Source organism: Mandrillus leucophaeus, unplaced genomic scaffold, assembly GCF_000951045.1.
Source record: "Mandrillus leucophaeus isolate KB7577 unplaced genomic scaffold, Mleu.le_1.0 Scaffold429, whole genome shotgun sequence".
NCBI lineage: Eukaryota > Metazoa > Chordata > Mammalia > Primates > Cercopithecidae > Mandrillus > Mandrillus leucophaeus.
Window position 1 is genome coordinate 831,155 of NW_012104576.1, and position 17,773 is coordinate 848,927.

At 35.0% G+C, this 17,773-nt stretch overlaps 1 protein-coding gene across 1 annotated transcript in view; it reads left to right on the forward strand.

The window, feature by feature from the left end:
* LOC105548996 (partitioning defective 3 homolog) overlaps positions 1–17,773 on the forward strand; it is a gene marked incomplete at its 3' end in the record, with an annotated part of 241,819 nt that overhangs the window by 14,473 nt on the left and 209,573 nt on the right. Inside the window, exons 4-6 of the mRNA XM_011993300.1 lie at positions 2,185–2,374; positions 6,427–6,578; positions 12,534–12,761. Of these exons, the coding sequence (XP_011848690.1) occupies positions 2,185–2,374; positions 6,427–6,578; positions 12,534–12,761 (570 nt within the window). The remainder of the gene's footprint in view (positions 1–2,184; positions 2,375–6,426; positions 6,579–12,533; positions 12,762–17,773) is intronic.

Below are 17,773 nucleotides of genomic sequence, written 5' to 3' on the forward strand. Positions count from 1 at the left end.
AGCAATTTGACATAGAAAAATGGAACATTAATGTTTTTATTGTGAGTCATGTCACTGGCACGGTTTTCTTCTGGTATCATATGTGGTGTTACCTTCTATGTAAATTTGCCAATGAATAAATGTTTAGTGAACAAACACTTTGTATTTCCTTGTTTCACTCCTTTACAAGATACTGACTAGTTTACTTAGTTTGTAGGTCACTAGTTAACTAGTTGAACAAAGAGGAAAATTAACCTATCAAAAATAAATTGAAGCCTTCTGAAGTCATAGAAGGTTTCACTTTTATGATGTGCCAACTACTAGCAAATATAATTAAGGGATCGTTGTATTGTCTTTGTGGAGCTTAGTAGAATATGTAGTTAAGTTTTTTAGCTGTCCGTTACCCTAGTATAATCTTGGAGCCATAACCCAAAACTATATTCCTGGCAAGCATGTTAAGAAGCAGAAAATAGAAATTTTCAAATCTTGTGAAATGTTAGCCTTTCAAATCATGGGTGAGAAAAAAAAAAAGCTAAATTATTTTCTTAATATGAGGAAGATTTCTTGCCATTTATTTATGTATACAATATTGTATCACAACAGTTAAGGTACAATATTTCTTCTCAGAACAACGGATTACAAAAAAAAAAATCATATGCACCTTTCAGTGTTCCATATTGCTTATTAGGCCATCTCTCAGAATATATTGTGTAAAACCAGGAGTTTTACTTTTGTGTTTAAAAGTGAATGCAGTATGATTATACTGTAATATTTCCTTTAAAAAATTATGCCCGTGTGGGGACTTGGTATTTAATATTGTGACATGCCTCATCAGTGGTGAGTTGTCCATTGGGGTAACTGGTTTTATAATTCTATATGCTTTGAAGAAAAAAGTATGTCTTGAGAAAGAAACATTTCTTTGGCTAATAGTGCTAGAAAGTCCTATCTTATTGATGAATATTACTTTTGCTGAACAGGTTTCTATCCTAATATTCTAACACTGTATTAGAAATAAATGAGTAATTTGAATTCAGGTAAGGGAAATGGCTAAGTATTACATTTGATTTACATTTTTATCATTAGCATTTATATAAAGCTGTTAATTTTCATAGTTTGTCAAAATGGGTGCATTTGAAATCTAAGTAGAAAGTTTTTCTTGGTAACATGCTGAGAAGAGGTTTCAGTGAACTTACAGTATTACTACAATAGTGAAGTTGATGTTAAATGAGGAATGCAGTTGAAATCTCCAGCAAGTTTACTTTTTGTGAGTTATCCTGAAAAGATGTAGCAATTTAAATAAATTATGTTCCTTTGCTGAAATGTCTAGAACAATACCATACAGACTTTTAAAAATCCTTCAAGCTTGTGTATGCCGTCCCAACATCCTCAGTCATGGCCTGAAAAACCTCTGGCCACTCAGCTCCTAATTTTTTGCATCAAGATCACTCCAGGTATCTCTCTAGGCTTTGTTTCTGGTGATACTCATCTTTTAAGTGTCACCTGACTGCACCGTGGACTTTTCTCCATCATGCATTTAATAATGATGTTGCTGGTATCTAAAATAAATGTCATCATTTCTTCTGGCAGAAAAGATAATATTGACCTAATTCTGATGTTAATTTTGCCAAGATTTCCAGCACTTTCTACCCTCAGTGACCCAGGCAATTACAACACAAGTGAATGGCTTTGGGCTCATCTCTCACACCACCATACAATTATCACTGCTTGTAATTCTTTCTCCTTCACTAGGGCATACGCCCTTTAAGGACAGAGACTGTGTCTTACAGTACATGCTCTGCGGCAGTTGCTCAATGAATGAATGAATGAATGAACAATGCAAGTTAGTGGGGCTTCTTTGTAAATTTCCTGGTAAAATTTTTCAAAAGACATTCATAGTTTAGAATGCATGTAGCATTTTCACTTTAGAAGACATTTGATAGAGTATCTTTGGCTTTAGGAAACTTAAAATCAGAAAAATTGCATGCGTTGCCCTGAGCTATACAGTTGTAGCATCAGAGGTATAGACTCGAGGTCTCTGTTTGACAATCATTTATGAAAAATAAATGTGCTAAATTCTGTTTTGTTCTACCAGGTTGAGCAGATATATGGAAAGTTAGACATTTACTAATATAGCAAAGTATTAAAATTAATAGATGTAACACTTTGATCGATGTCTAGAATTTCTCTTCTTTTTTCACTGGACAGGTAAATACCAGCTGTCCCCTACAGTGAATATGCCCCAAGATGACACTGTCATTATAGAAGATGACAGGTTGCCAGTGCTTCCTCCACATCTCTCTGACCAGTCCTCTTCCAGCTCGCATGATGATGTGGGGTTCGTGACAGCAGATGCTGGTACTTGGGCCAAGGCTGCAATCAGTGATTCAGCCGACTGGTAAGCTCATCGTCCAGGGTTGGAAAACATGAATTAATTACAGTCGCATCTTATGTTTAAGTGGCTTACCACTAAATACAGTTAATCATTTTTTTAATAGCCATGCTCTGTCTTAATGGTTTTTATACACTTAATTATCACTCTTTTAATAAAAGATTTTGCCCCAACCCTGTAAATTTAATTGTTTTAGCCTTCAAGAGCTACAGTTAGTATTGTAACCAAAACAACAACAGAACTACTACCAATCAAAAAACCATGCTCATTTGTTTTTCAGTTTCACTATTTATGGTTTATTTCACATCTGTGTTAATTTGATGCATTGTTTTTCAATTAAATTCTTGTCATCTCCTTAAATCGATTCCAACAATTAGATAACTTTGCAAAACTAACAGTTGATGTGTTCTAAGAGTGGGAGGAGGCTTTTTTTTAAGTGTGTGTTTTTTGTTTTTGTTTTTTTCCAGAGTGCTATAACCATACTGTTTAAAATGCTTTGTAATTGCTTTTAACATAGTGACTTCTGGGGCACTCCCTGCTAATTTTTTTTTTCCTGTGTCTTTCAAAATAGAAGAAAGCATTTGATACTAGTGAGCCAATGTGTGGCTCATGAATGCAGATGTGTGTCTTAATGTTTATGCCTAGTAATTATATACATCAATAAGCAAAAGCAAAGCTCCTCTTGGGGACGACCTCACAAGGTTGTAGTGATAATTAACACAAACCATGTGAAGTATTGTACCAGAATTTTCTCATTGCCCTTTCTCTGGGGTCTTTTATGAATATATCAGCAAAATCATATTTAAATGTTATGGTGTTTCTTCACCACTTAGCCATTCCTGCTTCCTACTGTTTTTCTGGCTTGTGTCAACATTAATATTAGATAGGAGGTGTCTGGGGGACTGGCATTTATTTGCGTTAACATTTTTAGTAATGATCTTAACAAAGTGAACCACTCCCCCCCGTCCTCTTCCTTAGCTCTCCGCATGAACACACAAAATACAGTTCATTTATCTGTTAATTATGAAGATGTTCCCTTGGAATAAATCACACCTCTTATTTGGGACCTTGAAAAGTTCATCTCTAGCTTTTCATTTCTTTCTTTTTTAATTCTCTTTTTGAAAGCGCAGGATTTAAAAATAGAACTACACTCAAACCTGCATGATAATGGCCCCATCTTTGAATGAGGTTTTTGGTTAAACATAGAAGGGACGACTACAATATAAAGTAAAAACCCATTTGAAATCTGCAGATGGTGTTACATTGACTGCTGTGTCTCATATCTCTTTCTGAAAATGAAAGTAACAACAGAGAAAGCAAGGATTAGATAGACGTAGTATTCATCTTAGGGACAAAAGTCTTTAAATCTCTACCATGATGAGAAATTGTGGAGGTGGTCATAGTCTTTGGGGCCTTATAAAGCAGTATATTAGTGAGAATAGATAAATAACTAGAAGGGATAGATTGTGGCATTAATTTCCCTAAGGGGGATTTGCAAAATGGTGAGGACTTGTATAATTTTGCTGTGGGGAATGTGGGGCAAAGAAAATAATATGAATGAAGGGTTATCCAAACAAGAATGGCAGCTGTTCTGAATCACAGCAGAAAATGCAGGCATTTCCAGCCTGACAATATCTTCCCTAATCCTTGATGAAAATGTTATGAAAACAAAAGGCCAATAAGACAGGATTAATAACTGGAATTTTAATAACATTAGGGGTCAAGATATGGTTACATTCTTTAAAGAATCAGCTGTCATTCCTGCAATCTAACTTGTTAAATATTCCAGTGTACTGTTTATTGTGTCTGAAATTAGTTTAATGGGAATATTGATAGGGAAGAATTAATTTTGTCATAATTTAAGAGTAGTTATTTTAGAACTCTTGCTAATGCACAAACTCATTTGACATTTTAAATTGTATCTGTAGTTCACTGCACAGTTGTTGAAGGCTATGTCAAATGGCTAAACTTATTTGTTTGCTTATAGAATGTACTGTTTTCAATACTTTAATCGATTGAAAGAACATTAATAATGTGTTTCTGGGGGAAAGGAAATAACAGCAAATTCTAATCTTAATGGCAGCATAATTTTAGAGGATATAAAATTCAAGATGCACCAATACGTGGTTTTCAGGCAAGATTGGCAGTGACAATTTGTATTTCTTTGAAAAATCTTTTACCAACGATTTCTACTAACACTGTAGTTCAAATGCATTCTGTTCGCAAGTTTGGTGCAGTATTGGAGTTCAGGTTTTAAATTATTCCAGAAAAGGTAAAAATAATTGGGCAGCATGTACAGAGTGACTGAAGACATCCACTGACAATATATAAAAGAATTATTGGAAATGTATTATTTAGAGTTTGCTGCTGCAAGATTGTGTCATATTACTTATCATATGGGTTTTAATTTTTTACTTCTAGAAGTGTGTTTTTTTTCACTTGGATGCATGTGCTCTCATCTTTATAAACCATTTACACCAAAGCATAGTAGTATATGAAGAGGCATCTGAGGGTAGGTGTCTGTCATCATAATTTGTATTACTTTGATAATTTGAGATAGTCTTCATTGGGTGATGACTGACTTATTTAGTAGTTAGCAATTTACATGGGGCTTTCGCCTTAGGTTGCTGAATTCTCTCATTAGCTTTTTAAGTGGATGAGACAACTATTCTTCTTATTGAATATATTAATACATAATGAGCTGAAAACATTTCACGTCACCCTACCCAGTGGCGTGGCTTTTGCCTGCCATCTTACTTTTCACACTTTTAGCATAATTCTTTAAGAGCCAACTCTCATTTCATGCACAGTAAATTGCAGCTAAATTTCTGATGTACATCCAAAGGTTGACTGTCTTTTTACTAGTATGGATGATAATTCTTATAAGGCCATAAAGGGTTACAAAAGCTTGCTTCCATCAGAAACATGAGCAAGACTATCATAAGTTCAGCTGACAGTGGAAGGAGCCCTGGGCATTTTTAGTGTGCTCAGTCAGCTGTAGAGGGATATTCTCTCACCTGACCAGATAGGTAAGGTGGCTAGACCTGATATAGTAGAGCTAGTATACTTACTTACCCAATGTGCCCAGCACAGAGAAAACCTTTTTCATATTATGAACAATGGCTAGAACACCTTATAGCACTTTAGAATGTGTTCACAGATTTTTACAAACAGGAGTGATTCTGGGACATCTTGCATTGGAGGAACACTTCAGAAGGCATCCCGTTACCAGGGATTTGCCACATGCTTCCTTATCATCCCCATTTGAGCCACTGTGTTGGTGTCACCAAAATCAAATGTCATCTAAACTTAGTCATGTTCTTCCTGACTCTCATATACTGTTTTTTCACTCATCTGTGCATCCTCAGCCTCTGTTTCATGCTTCTGGTATAGTATTTTTCTTGTGAGCTCATAGAGTACAGGGATCTTTCTTATCTGTTATTTGGACCTATGTCTGGTACAAATAACAGTGCCTTAATCAGAATAGGTTCTAATCAATGTTTGTTGAATTGATTTATTTGTTGATTTAATATTTCAGAGAAACTGCAGCCTTATGAAATGGCATGCCATAATGACATATTTTTTCTTTCCTTAAAACACAACATAAAAGATACATAAGAAGGCTAGAATATACTCTTTTTGGAACTTCTATTTAATTACAACTTATATGGTCACTTGTTCACTGCTAGTATTTGTATATAATATATGACAGGTTTCCTGAAAAATTCAGCCGTTCCAATATCAGTCTCATTTTTTATAGTCACCTTGAAATAATTCTGTATTGTCAAACAGAGTGAAGAAGCAGGAAAGTAGAGAAGGAGGAAATTCACATGGAGAAAGAGTTACTCTAAATGTTAAATTAATTTTGTATTTTTCTATTACCTTCTATACAGCCACAGTTTTTTTTTAAATGGACTGTATTTGTGTTATTTATTTCAATTTTTCTTGAGGAATATACATATGTATATTCACATTTGCAGGTATGTATGAACCTCCCTAAAATGGATGTGTGCTATTTTTAGTAAATATTTTTATGTTTATATTTTTCTTCACTCCAGCTCTTTGAGTCCAGATGTTGATCCAGTTCTTGCTTTTCAACGAGAAGGATTTGGACGTCAGAGTATGTCAGAAAAACGCACAAAGCAATTTTCAGATGCCAGTCAATTGGATTTCGTTAAAACACGAAAATCAAAAAGCATGGATTTAGGTAGTGAGTACAATCTCCATGAATCTTTATCTAAATAAGGTTTAAATGCTTTCAGGATAAAATTGATGGTCCCAAACAGATGTCTGTTTACTTTGAGAAAATAAATGTGAAATGTAGCAATTTGGCAAAAATTAGTTTTTCTCCCAGTTTGAGATAACGATATTACTCATAAGTGGCATGTTTACATAATATGCAATATGTTAATATATATGTTTTCTTAAGAGAATGGAAACAAACACATGTGCATATCATACTATGTCCATGTATCTTTATTTTACACAATGAAATGTTTTAACACTTTGGCTATTAAAAACCAGTTTCATTGAAATTGTATTAGGTTGGGGGTGGGATTTTTCAACTAGAAGAGAAAATTTTGGAGAGAAACCATTATCTCAATCCATGTCTGGAATTTGGTTACTTCATGATGTCTTCCTTTCATTGCTGTTCTTTAAGGTTTATTTATTGGAAACTTTCATGTTTTGATAATTAAGGCATTTAATCAAAGTAGTAATTTGAGAGTATTTCTTATAGAAAGCATTTAAGAGCAAATGAGAGGAGGAAATAATCATAGTTGTTCAAACACCAATCAGGTGTGTCTCTTTAAATCCAAATCCACCAAAAAAAAAAGTAAAATAATTAAATCTATACACTGAATGATTTAAAACCTTTGTTAATCAACTGTAACTTATGCTGTTCTCTGGTGGCTGTTTGTATTCCAAGACTAAAAGCATTAATTTATCATATGCATAAAGAAAAATTTGATGATGCATTGCCTTGGCTAATTATGATATGCTAACATATAACACACATGTCTGTGAAATGAAATGACTGGCATATTGCATGGAGACACTGCTTTTTTTTCCTCCTTTTTTGATTATGAATGTTTGCTTGATGTTTCATAGTATTTGCATGAAATATTAGCTGAAGATCGTCACCTAACTGAAAAGATCTGGGAATGGTGGAAGCATGATGGGCTATGGGAACTAACTGGGCTAACCATTATACATTTACCTTTTAACAGTAGCTGACGAGACTAAACTCAATACAGTGGATGACCAGAAAGCAGGTAAGAATGGACAGTTAGACTGTTGCCATAGAAACCATGGCCTACAGAGCTTATCACAATTATAGAGCTGCCAATCATATGCCATGTAAACATACATATTGCAGTCTTACACAGATGTTTTCATTGTGAGAAATCAAATTACATAAGAAATATTTTCTATTAGTAGAAATTTATCAATGGTGTACTTACTAAATAGGAATATAATTTACTGCTTCAAAAAGGCTAGAAACAACCTAGATTTTCTTAATTATATTCATGTAAAGATGTTTTATCCCAATTTTTAAAAAGTCAAAATCCTGCAAACATGATCTGTTATGGTAGACTCCTAGGTTTTAAGTCATCTATGTGATGTCTAGGTTAACATCCCAAAAGTGATTCTCAGAGTGGTGATTTTGATTTGAAAGATAGTAGTGCCAATATAAATATTTTTCATTGTAGGACAACGTCCGGTATTGCTATCATTAGTCATTCAGAAAGGCTTATTCTTTTTATTGATGCTGGAATTAGCTTATAGTTAACCTGACATTGTATTAGACTATATAATGCATATGGCTTCATATCTTAACTTTGTGAGCTTGTTCTAAATTCATTACTTCTAAAATACTGTTAAATTGTTCCATAGAAACAATGGATTACATTGAATTGGGATTGTATTATAGTCATCGATTTTGCTTTTTATGTTATTATTGTGTGACAGTAATCACAGGAAAGTCTTTTAAGTGTAGTTAACATGCTTTGTATAATTGACCATTTATGACATAAGTTTGGAATAGTGTTTTAATCTGTATCCAGTATAATGTAGTTACACTACTTAGCGCTAATTAGCTTCAATTTGCCTTTTTAACCTGCAGTAGTAAATTAGTTTTAGCGTGCTTAAAAAATGTATATCCCACATATATATGTAAAAATTATTGTGGACATGGTTGGAGTTATACTCAGTGGAGTATAAGATAGGTCGTAAAAAATACATCTAATAAATCATAAGATTAACTGTATTGCGAGGCAATTAACTGTAGCCTTAGCCCTTACTCAGTTGTTTGTTGTTCTTATGAAACCTAAAGTTTATTGAATCAGAGCTAAAGAGAAATGTTATAGGATAGTTCACATATGTGAAATAGTAGTTTTTAGAGTTAGCAGTATTTTGTACTTTTCAAGCAACAACGCCGATCCGACTAAATAGTCATAAAAACCAAATTGAGCTGCTCAGGTTAAAGGACCTGACTTCATATACAATATCAGTTAGGTAAAATAAGAAAAATACCTAATTTAACCAACTCACAGCTACTATAAGGAAAAGGACAGTTTATTGTGATCTACAACATAATGATATACAAGTTATAACTCAATGCATTAGATAACTTTCATGGAAAGTCATTACATAAGTTTCAAGGCAGATTGTATAGTCTAATCAAAAATCAGACTGTGCTTTTGTGTTTTAAAGGGTTAGATTCTAGAGAAAAAGATTTTTTTTTTTTTTTTTGCACTTTGTGCAGTCTATTCTACCAAATTAAATTAGAAAATCTTGGGGCAAAAAGTTGTTACAAAGATATCAAAATACTTGGTCTGTTGATTTTACATCTAAATGAATAAAATACCTAAAGTAGATATTTTATTATGTCCCTGTCCTCTAATATTAGATGGTGAAAAGATTTTCACTTATCTTTCTTTCGTCACTTCACTTGACTTTTCAAGAAAGATTATGATTTTATAGATTAGTCCAAAGGTTTTTGGGAGAATCATAGTGGCATCTTAGCATTGAGCATCTGTCTAACCTAGCCATAAGCCTTTCATAATGAAAATTGAATTATATTTCCCTCTGCCCCTTGCAAAAGACCTCCCTCCCTCCCTTCCTTCCTCTCTCTCCCTCTCCTCCTTCTCCCTCTCCCTCTCCCTCTCCCTCTCCCTCTCCCTCTCCAGGCAACAGGGATATTACTAAGTAGGAATAAAAACCAGATCTAGGAAAATAGTATGATTATGATTTCCCTCTTTTTTTTTCTTCCAGATTTAGGAATCTTGTATCATATTTTGGGGATAAATATTTCTCCCCAAATTATAACAAGGGAGAACAGGTATAAGAGAATTGGATTTCTAATGGTTTCATTCTTGAAATATAAAGATTAGCAAAGTATGCTAATGACCTAGAAGATTTGTGTAAAGTAAGAGCTTAAAATACTGTTTTAAAATTAAGACAAAATATACTGATTTTTATGGTGTAAAGACAATCTTTTGCATGTATTTTACATACAGAAAGACTTTTTCAATTTTCATTACTGTAAAATGCTAAGTTTGTATTGTTAGGGAATCCTTCTAATTTTTTTCTAAAGGTACTTGACTGAATCAATGTATTAGGGATTTTAATAACTTCATTGAGAAATCCTAACATATCATTCAAAATCTTTGTTATAGTTTCTTGGTCAAATATAGTACTAAAATGTATGTTGCTCATGTTATAAATCGAAAGTTAGCAAGCTCTTTCTGTAAAGGAACAGATGGTAAATATTTTAGGTCTCTGTTGCAGCTCTTACATTCTACCATTGTTGAATGAAAGTAGCCATAGACAATATGTAAATACATGGGCTTGGCTGTGTTCCAGTAAAATTTTCCACATTTGACTCTCGGTTTGCTGATCTGTGTTACAGATTCAGAAGTTGTAGATAATTGACATTTTGTATATTTTTTTTTATTATAAAAGTTTTCCTCTCTACGTAAATATACAGAGAGTAGTTGATTGACCTTCCACAAACTCAGGGCCCACCATCCACAATGATCAACATTTTGCCAAAAGGTTATTTCAGAATGTTTTCAATTTAGGGAAATGAATAGGTAGGTAAGCGCTGAATAGAACTTACACAATTATCATTTATTGAATTATACTTTGACCTTTGTTTTTCTTTCCAAGTTTGCCTGTAGGGACACTCAATTTTAATGAACACTAATGCCATTCCTGAAATTCATTATTTAAGTTTTTATTGCTCTCAGTACACTAAGTAAAATCTCAGCTAACTTTACATAAAGAAAAGCTTAATATATATAAACGGTGTTTTTATGAGAATTCTTTCTGGAAGCATGAAATCTTTATTCATGATATATACTCCCATACAAATACATACACACATACACATATCCTTAATAAACGCAAGAAAGCACCAAATATTTGCCTAATACGTGTTTATAGAACCCAAATATAGCTGGTAAATTATGAAAACTGATAGGCATTTATTCACAAAAAGATCTTTCCAGTGCAAATTCTAGGAACTATAAAGGTAAATATCCCTGCTCAGGAATGATCTTTTCCCATTCTTTTTGATTCCTTGGTTTCTTATTATGTAGGTTTTTGGAACAAAATTCATTTTCCTTCCCGTGACATGACTTTTATGAGTAATTTAGAAAATGCAGTTATCAAAAATTGTAGTGCTACCCAGAGAAAAAGTAAGATTGATCTCATTGAAAGAAATAAATCTCATGAACTTTTGTCATAAAATAAAGAAATATAGACAAACCCGCATTGAGAAAGCTAAATATGACATCTTTTTATTTCCAGCACAACAATTTGTGGAGTATTATTTCTTCATTAGAATCATGTGTTTGCCTTCCTGTTTGTGCAACATTTTAAACATATCTATTCTTACCTAAAACAGCTTCATTTAACCTCAATGAATCTTAAAAAGTTAATTTTTGTTTTGAGTCTTTCAGTATAATTTTAATTCTATTTTATTTTCTGAGCTGTGAAAAGCCTGTGTCACAACTATTTGTCTTCTGGGTAATAACGTGATCAACATATGGGCTGATGACCCCATGCAGAGATAAACTATTTTGTTTCTCCTACCCTCTATTTTTTTCACCTGTCTTTTTAATAGTATACATGAAGAACCAGTTCTATAACCTGGATTGCCCAAGTGGTGGTGCAGAGCTGGCATTTCAGTCATCCAGAAGCTAAATTAGTCTACCTTTGAGTGTCAGGTCAGGCAGTGATAGATGAGGCTGTCTTACCTGGTTAAAGAAATCAGTTTTGATTGCCTTCCACAGCTTGGCACTATTGGTATTATTTCGGGTCCTTCTGCCCTAGATCCTCAGGAAATAGAGCCAAATTTTTAATTCCCGGAATTTGTCCCTGTCATCCTCATGAAATGTTCTTGTTAATTGCTAAGTTGTCTTTCTTCTTTCCATCACCTGTTTTTCAAACGTATTATTCCCAGGCCTAGAGCTAGAAGTACTCATATCCAGTCTCTCCTTTTTTATTTCCCTCTGGGAGAGAGGCCTTACATAATCTGTTTCTGTTCAAAGCTTGTGTTACTCTTTCTATGGAATATCCATATTTCCCAACCTGCTGCCAGGTTGCCCTAATTGTTTTGGTGACATGTCGGCCCCCGTGGTCTTACTCCTTATGCAGTGTTGTGAGTCTGCACTTTAGCAAGGAAGAGACTTGACAGAACACATTGATGTGCATGTCTAACTTCTGTTTTAAGTAATTTTAAATTGCCAAAAAAAGGTTTTAATTAAGTGCAAAACTTATTCTTGGTTGTTTACCTTATCCTTCTCATCTTCCCTTGCTTTTCAAAGGAGCTTCCAGGTTATTCTGGTTCTTTTAGATTATTTCTATTACTGGAGCAAAACGATTTGACAACAGTTTCACCTGTTGAAATGTTTTTTAAAAAGTAATGACTTAGAGGTTTTCCTAATGCAAAGAGAGAAAATAGACCAAGTCTAATATAAATTTGGGAAAAATAAAAATTAGCAACTGTTGCTTCATTTATTCTTTGTCTTTTCCATCCACATTCCAGAACTCATCATTGAGCAAATAATTGTTATGTATCTGAAGTTTTCCACAGTGCATATTCAGGTACATAATTTTCACTAATTCACACTAACACTTTTTTTTGTAAACCTCCCAGGTTCTCCCAGCAGAGATGTGGGTCCTTCCCTGGGTCTGAAAAAGTCAAGCTCATTAGAGAGTCTGCAGACCGCAGTTGCCGAGGTGACTTTGAATGGGGATATTCCTTTCCATCGCCCACGGCCACGGATAATCAGAGGCAGGGGATGCAACGAGAGCTTCAGAGCTGCCATCGACAAATCTTATGATAAACCCGTGGTAGATGATGATGATGAAGGCATGGAGACCTGTAAGTTTATAATGGCTGAAAGAGTAACAATTAAAATGACTCTATTTCTTAAAGTGAGCTCCAGGGAGCCCTGGGGGTTTCCTAAGACTCTTCAGGGGAATCTCTGAGATCTCTGAGGTCTAATAATCTCTTATTTCATAATAAGAAGACGATATTATTTGCCCTTTACTCACATTCTTTTATAAGTATACATTGGGATCTTCTGGAGGCCACATGTCATGTAATACTACATTAGATTGAATGCAGAAGCAGATATGAGAATCCGTCTTATAGGCCAATATTAAACTAAAAATTTTGAAAAAATATTTAACAGTGCCACTGTTCTCACTTCTTTTGGAATATATGTATTTTTTGGTAAAAATGTAATTTTTGTTAACACGAAGCTGCCTGTTTTTAAAAAGTAATATTTTCAGACTTTCCCGGTTTTAATTCAGTACATGTTGCTAGATATAATCCACATACAAAAAGGTTATTTAGAGTGCTTAATAATTTTTGGGGGTATAAAGTCATCCTGAGTGCAAAAAGTCTGAAAACCACTACTTTGTAGTATCCCTAATAGGATGTCTCCATTGAATATCTGTAATAATCTGTGATCTTAAAAACACGTTTTTGTTTTGCTTTCAGGAATTACTCTTGCTTTCCTATAACTAGCAAGCTATATTTGTGTGTGTATATTTTGAAATTGCAAAAATATTTAAAACCAAGATTATTAAAAGTCAAAGGTTAATATGAATATTTTCCGTGCTTTATTGAAGAAAAAATAAATTTATAGATAGGTACAAATATATCCTTCCAGAGAATTAAACATTTATTATATTAAAGTAACCATTCTATTAAAAAATAATGGAAAAACTCTACTGATATATTTACTAAGAAGCAAAATGGCTTAGGAGTCCTAACAGTGAAAATTGTTGATTATCTTATATTGTTCATAACTACTAATTTACCTTTTAGTGTTTTAACCTCAAATGTGACTCACCTATCAAACTATTGTAAGAATAGTTGGAGGGACCACAGAATAAAGCTAAAGCAGAGACCAGAGATAATGTGTGTGGATTGTAAATTACTTGCAATTCAACATTTGAGTGGACCACTTCTATCACATATACCTAAGAAAGACTTTTGTGGGAAGAAGAGTTTTAAGTAACAAATATCACATTTTGAGAATAAGGAAAAACTTACGTATTTTGCTTATACATATAATGCATTTGAGAAGATGAATATTTCTGTCATAACGTAATATGCAAAGCATAACTTTGAGGATTGGCTACACTTCTCTCCACCTCCGCCTGATTCTCCATCTAAATCCAGACAGTTTTTTCACTATGATCAGCCAGTGATTACAAATATATGCAGCCCATTCTTGCAGGATGAAGAGCATATTTCCTATTTTTGCTGCCAAACCTGGTCTCCAAGATCCTGAGTCATAGGAGCTTTCGAGTCTATTGAGTTTTTTCCCTTTGTAATAATGGTTCCTTGCCATCCTAATCAATATTACTTGACAATTATAGCGCTTGCTTCTATCTTGGGTGTATATTTAATCAAAAATTACTATGCTTTGGCCCCTCGATATGTATTTTTTAAGTATCTACAATTTGTGATGCTTTTGAACTTTTTTCTTGTTCTGGTTAAAATGTTATTCAATTTTCCTTAAAAAATGCAGTTTGCTCTTACAATATGTCACTCATGTCAAATGTAATGGGATAGAATACATATGAATATAAGGTATATTTTTAATTCTGTAGAGATGGCCTTCAGAGTGTCCCACCAACGTGGACATCTGATTTTGTCCCTATGTAAACTTATTTTTCTTAAAATGAGAAATAACATATATTAAAGTTCGTTCATGTATCTGTCCTTTAGAGAAAAAAAGTGAAATGAAACACATGGATAGACAAATTACAATTTGCAAACCAAATATAAAGTTCTGAACAAGACCTGGGAAATATACGTGTGGCAGGTGCCCTAAAACACACTGCACCTACAACCACCAAATGTGGTATTTTTCAACAGTCCTGTTTTTATTATTTTTTGCATAACAGTTTTATGTACTTTTCCTATGGCAAATGAAAGGCAACTATTGTAAATTCCAAACTTTTCCAATTTTGGTCGTTGAAATTGTGTTTATAGGGTGGAATGAGCACGGAAGTGGAATTCAGGTGACTTGCATCCTTATCTACATTCGTCTAAGTAATTTGGGATTTTAGTCCAAACTTCAACTGCTTGAGCTTTAATTTCTTCATTTGTAAAACTGAAGATTTGGACTAGATCATTGACTTTCAGTTGGTGTGTTGTGATCTCTGGTCAGGAGCAGTACCTCGGTGGATTTGGAGAGTGGGAAAGGCCACCAGCGTCTCCTTCCGCTGCCCTCTCCCGCCCCCCCACCAACCTTGACAGTTGTTTTAATCACTTCTGTACATGGGGATCCTTTGTAAATTTTAGTTTTTAAAAAGAGTGTTTTTGAGTATTTAGGAAAAAGTTGTAAAAGTTCTGGCTTAGATGGTTTAGATGGTTCCCAGAGTCCCTCCTAGTTTAACATTCCATGATTCTATGTACCCCCTCACTGCCCTACATCTGGCGCGCTAACCCCCTCACCTTCTGCGAGGCCCACGTGGAAAACACCCTATCTGTTTTCATCTTGCTTTACCAAACACAAAGCTTGGCAAATCATAGAATTCAATGAATGTCTGCCAAATCGATGAGTGGGTGAGTGAGGTATCCCACACTGGACCTTGTATCTACTAGATCTTCAATACCTCAGCAAGCTCTTTGTTTTTCTTTAAAAAAAAATTGTCTATCAAATGTGGTGTTACTGCTGGTGGTCATTAGGCTATCAGCTTATGTAAAACTGAAGATGCAAAGGCACTTTCTGCCTCCAGCTTTGGAAAGAAGGCCGGCTTAGTGAGCCCTCCTTCGGTTTCCTAACCACACCATTTTCAGGATCTGGCCTGTGAACTTGCACAGCCAGGTCTCTGGACTTGCTGTCTCTGTGGCTGTGCTCCTGCATTTTTGCCTTTCTGGGCTTGTCCCTTAGCTATGTGTCCCCTGGCTGCATGTCCAACATCCTCCATTGTCTGTGCTAAGTGGGCCTCAGGGGAAGTGGGTTCTTTCTTGTCCCGATGGTCTGACTCAGTTACAGCTGCCCATAGAAATTAAAAAGCCACATCCCCCTTGAACCTGGATCTGAAAAGAGGACCGTCGTCTAGGCAGACGGTCTTTTTGTCACACGGGACATTTCCTGAGGATGCAGTGCACCCTGGAAACGTGTGGCTAGAGACTGAGCCATTGTGTAAAAGCTAGTTATGGAGGTCAGCAGGAACAGAGAGCTCCTTCCACCATGCTGCAGGCTCTGGTTTCTACCATCATGTGGCACTTTTCCTCTTTACAAGTGAGACACGTAGGCGTAGGCATGGCTGATTGCTCTTGTCAGTTGGGTCGAGCCCCTCCCCAGTGACTGTATTCATGGCACTGAAAGGCTGGCCTCTTCTCAGCAGTGTGGAAATCATGGCATGGGCACAGCAATGGGGCCAAGAGACTGGGGTGGGATCCATGTGGTATCTGGTAACTGTCATCTTCTGCAGCACTTGCATTCTTCCTGTGGAGATGGCAGAAGCCAGCATTTTTGTCTCTCATTTAATCCATCTGGCATCTCCATGTTGTGTGCGTCTGTCTGGATCAAGATGGAGCTTTGTATTCTGGGACCCATTATCTCTGAGGCCCTACCTGTGTTTGACAGGTCAGGGCATTGACAATCTGCTCCCTCTTCTATGCAAATTACATACCCAGCCTGGCTCTCAGCAAGTGACTTCTACTTTCCCCGTGATAAATCAGTTTCTATTGCTACCAAGAAAATGCATGCAGTAAGATTGCTTTGTTTTCTTTTAAAAAATACATTAATTCTACTTTTTCATAATTAGAAGTTACCAGAAATTGTAAGCCCTGCACTCAGTTTTGAAACAGCTCTTTGATAAGGTTGAGGAAGTGAAACAGCAAAACTAAATATCTCCTACTAATTGTACCTATTGATTTTAAGATACATTCAAGTTCAGAATTTTAAATGTGACAAACTTTGTGCCTTGCAAACATGAAGGCATTATCTTCAAACATGAAGATGGTAGCTGGCATACTTTCCTGTAGAGCTCTTATTAGGAGATAGGAGAAAAGCACTGTTCCAAAATACACGTAATTTAGGTTTTCAGTATGAAATTTGAAGAAACTGAATTTACATTATTAAATCAACTAATACGAAAGTTTCCAGGGGAATTTCGTTATTGTTTTATTAGCTATGAAATAACATATTGCATTTGATATCTCAGATTTTCTACTCTCAGCATTCTACTCACTTCTAGCCACCTTTCATCACCACCTATTTCAGCAAAAATAATGCAAACTAAGTCTATTTCCTATTTGTTAATCTGTTTTAGTGGATAATTGGATGTTGATCTATAAAAATACTTGTTCTGAAATGCTAAGAATAACCTATCACATCATTTTATGCTAATAAAATAATACATATACTTAACCTGCAGTTTAAGAAAAGGAGCTTTGATTAATTTTTAGGAGGTATCTGATCATAGTGTGGGTGTATGGTTGTGAAATAACCGAAAGTATTCCTTACATTTCTTTTTCTAGATAAAATGTAACTTAGCAGAAAGTGCAATGAATATTCACATCTGAAGTGAAGTGTTTGAATGATACAATCCTCATTTATAACTTTTTTTTTTTTTTTTTTTAAGAAAGAGTCTCTCTCTGTAGCCCAGGCTGGAATGCAGTGGCACAGTCTTGGCTCATTGCAACTTCCAACTCCCAGGTCCTGGTTCAAGCAATTCTTCTACCTCAGCCTCCCGAATAACTGGAATTACAGGAATATGCCACCATGCCCAGCTAATTTTTGTATTTTTAGTAAAGACGGGGTTTCACCATGTTGGCCAGGCTAGTCTTGAATTCCTGACCTCGTGATCTGCCCACCTTGGCCTCCCAAAGTGCTGGGATTACAGACATGAGCCACTGGA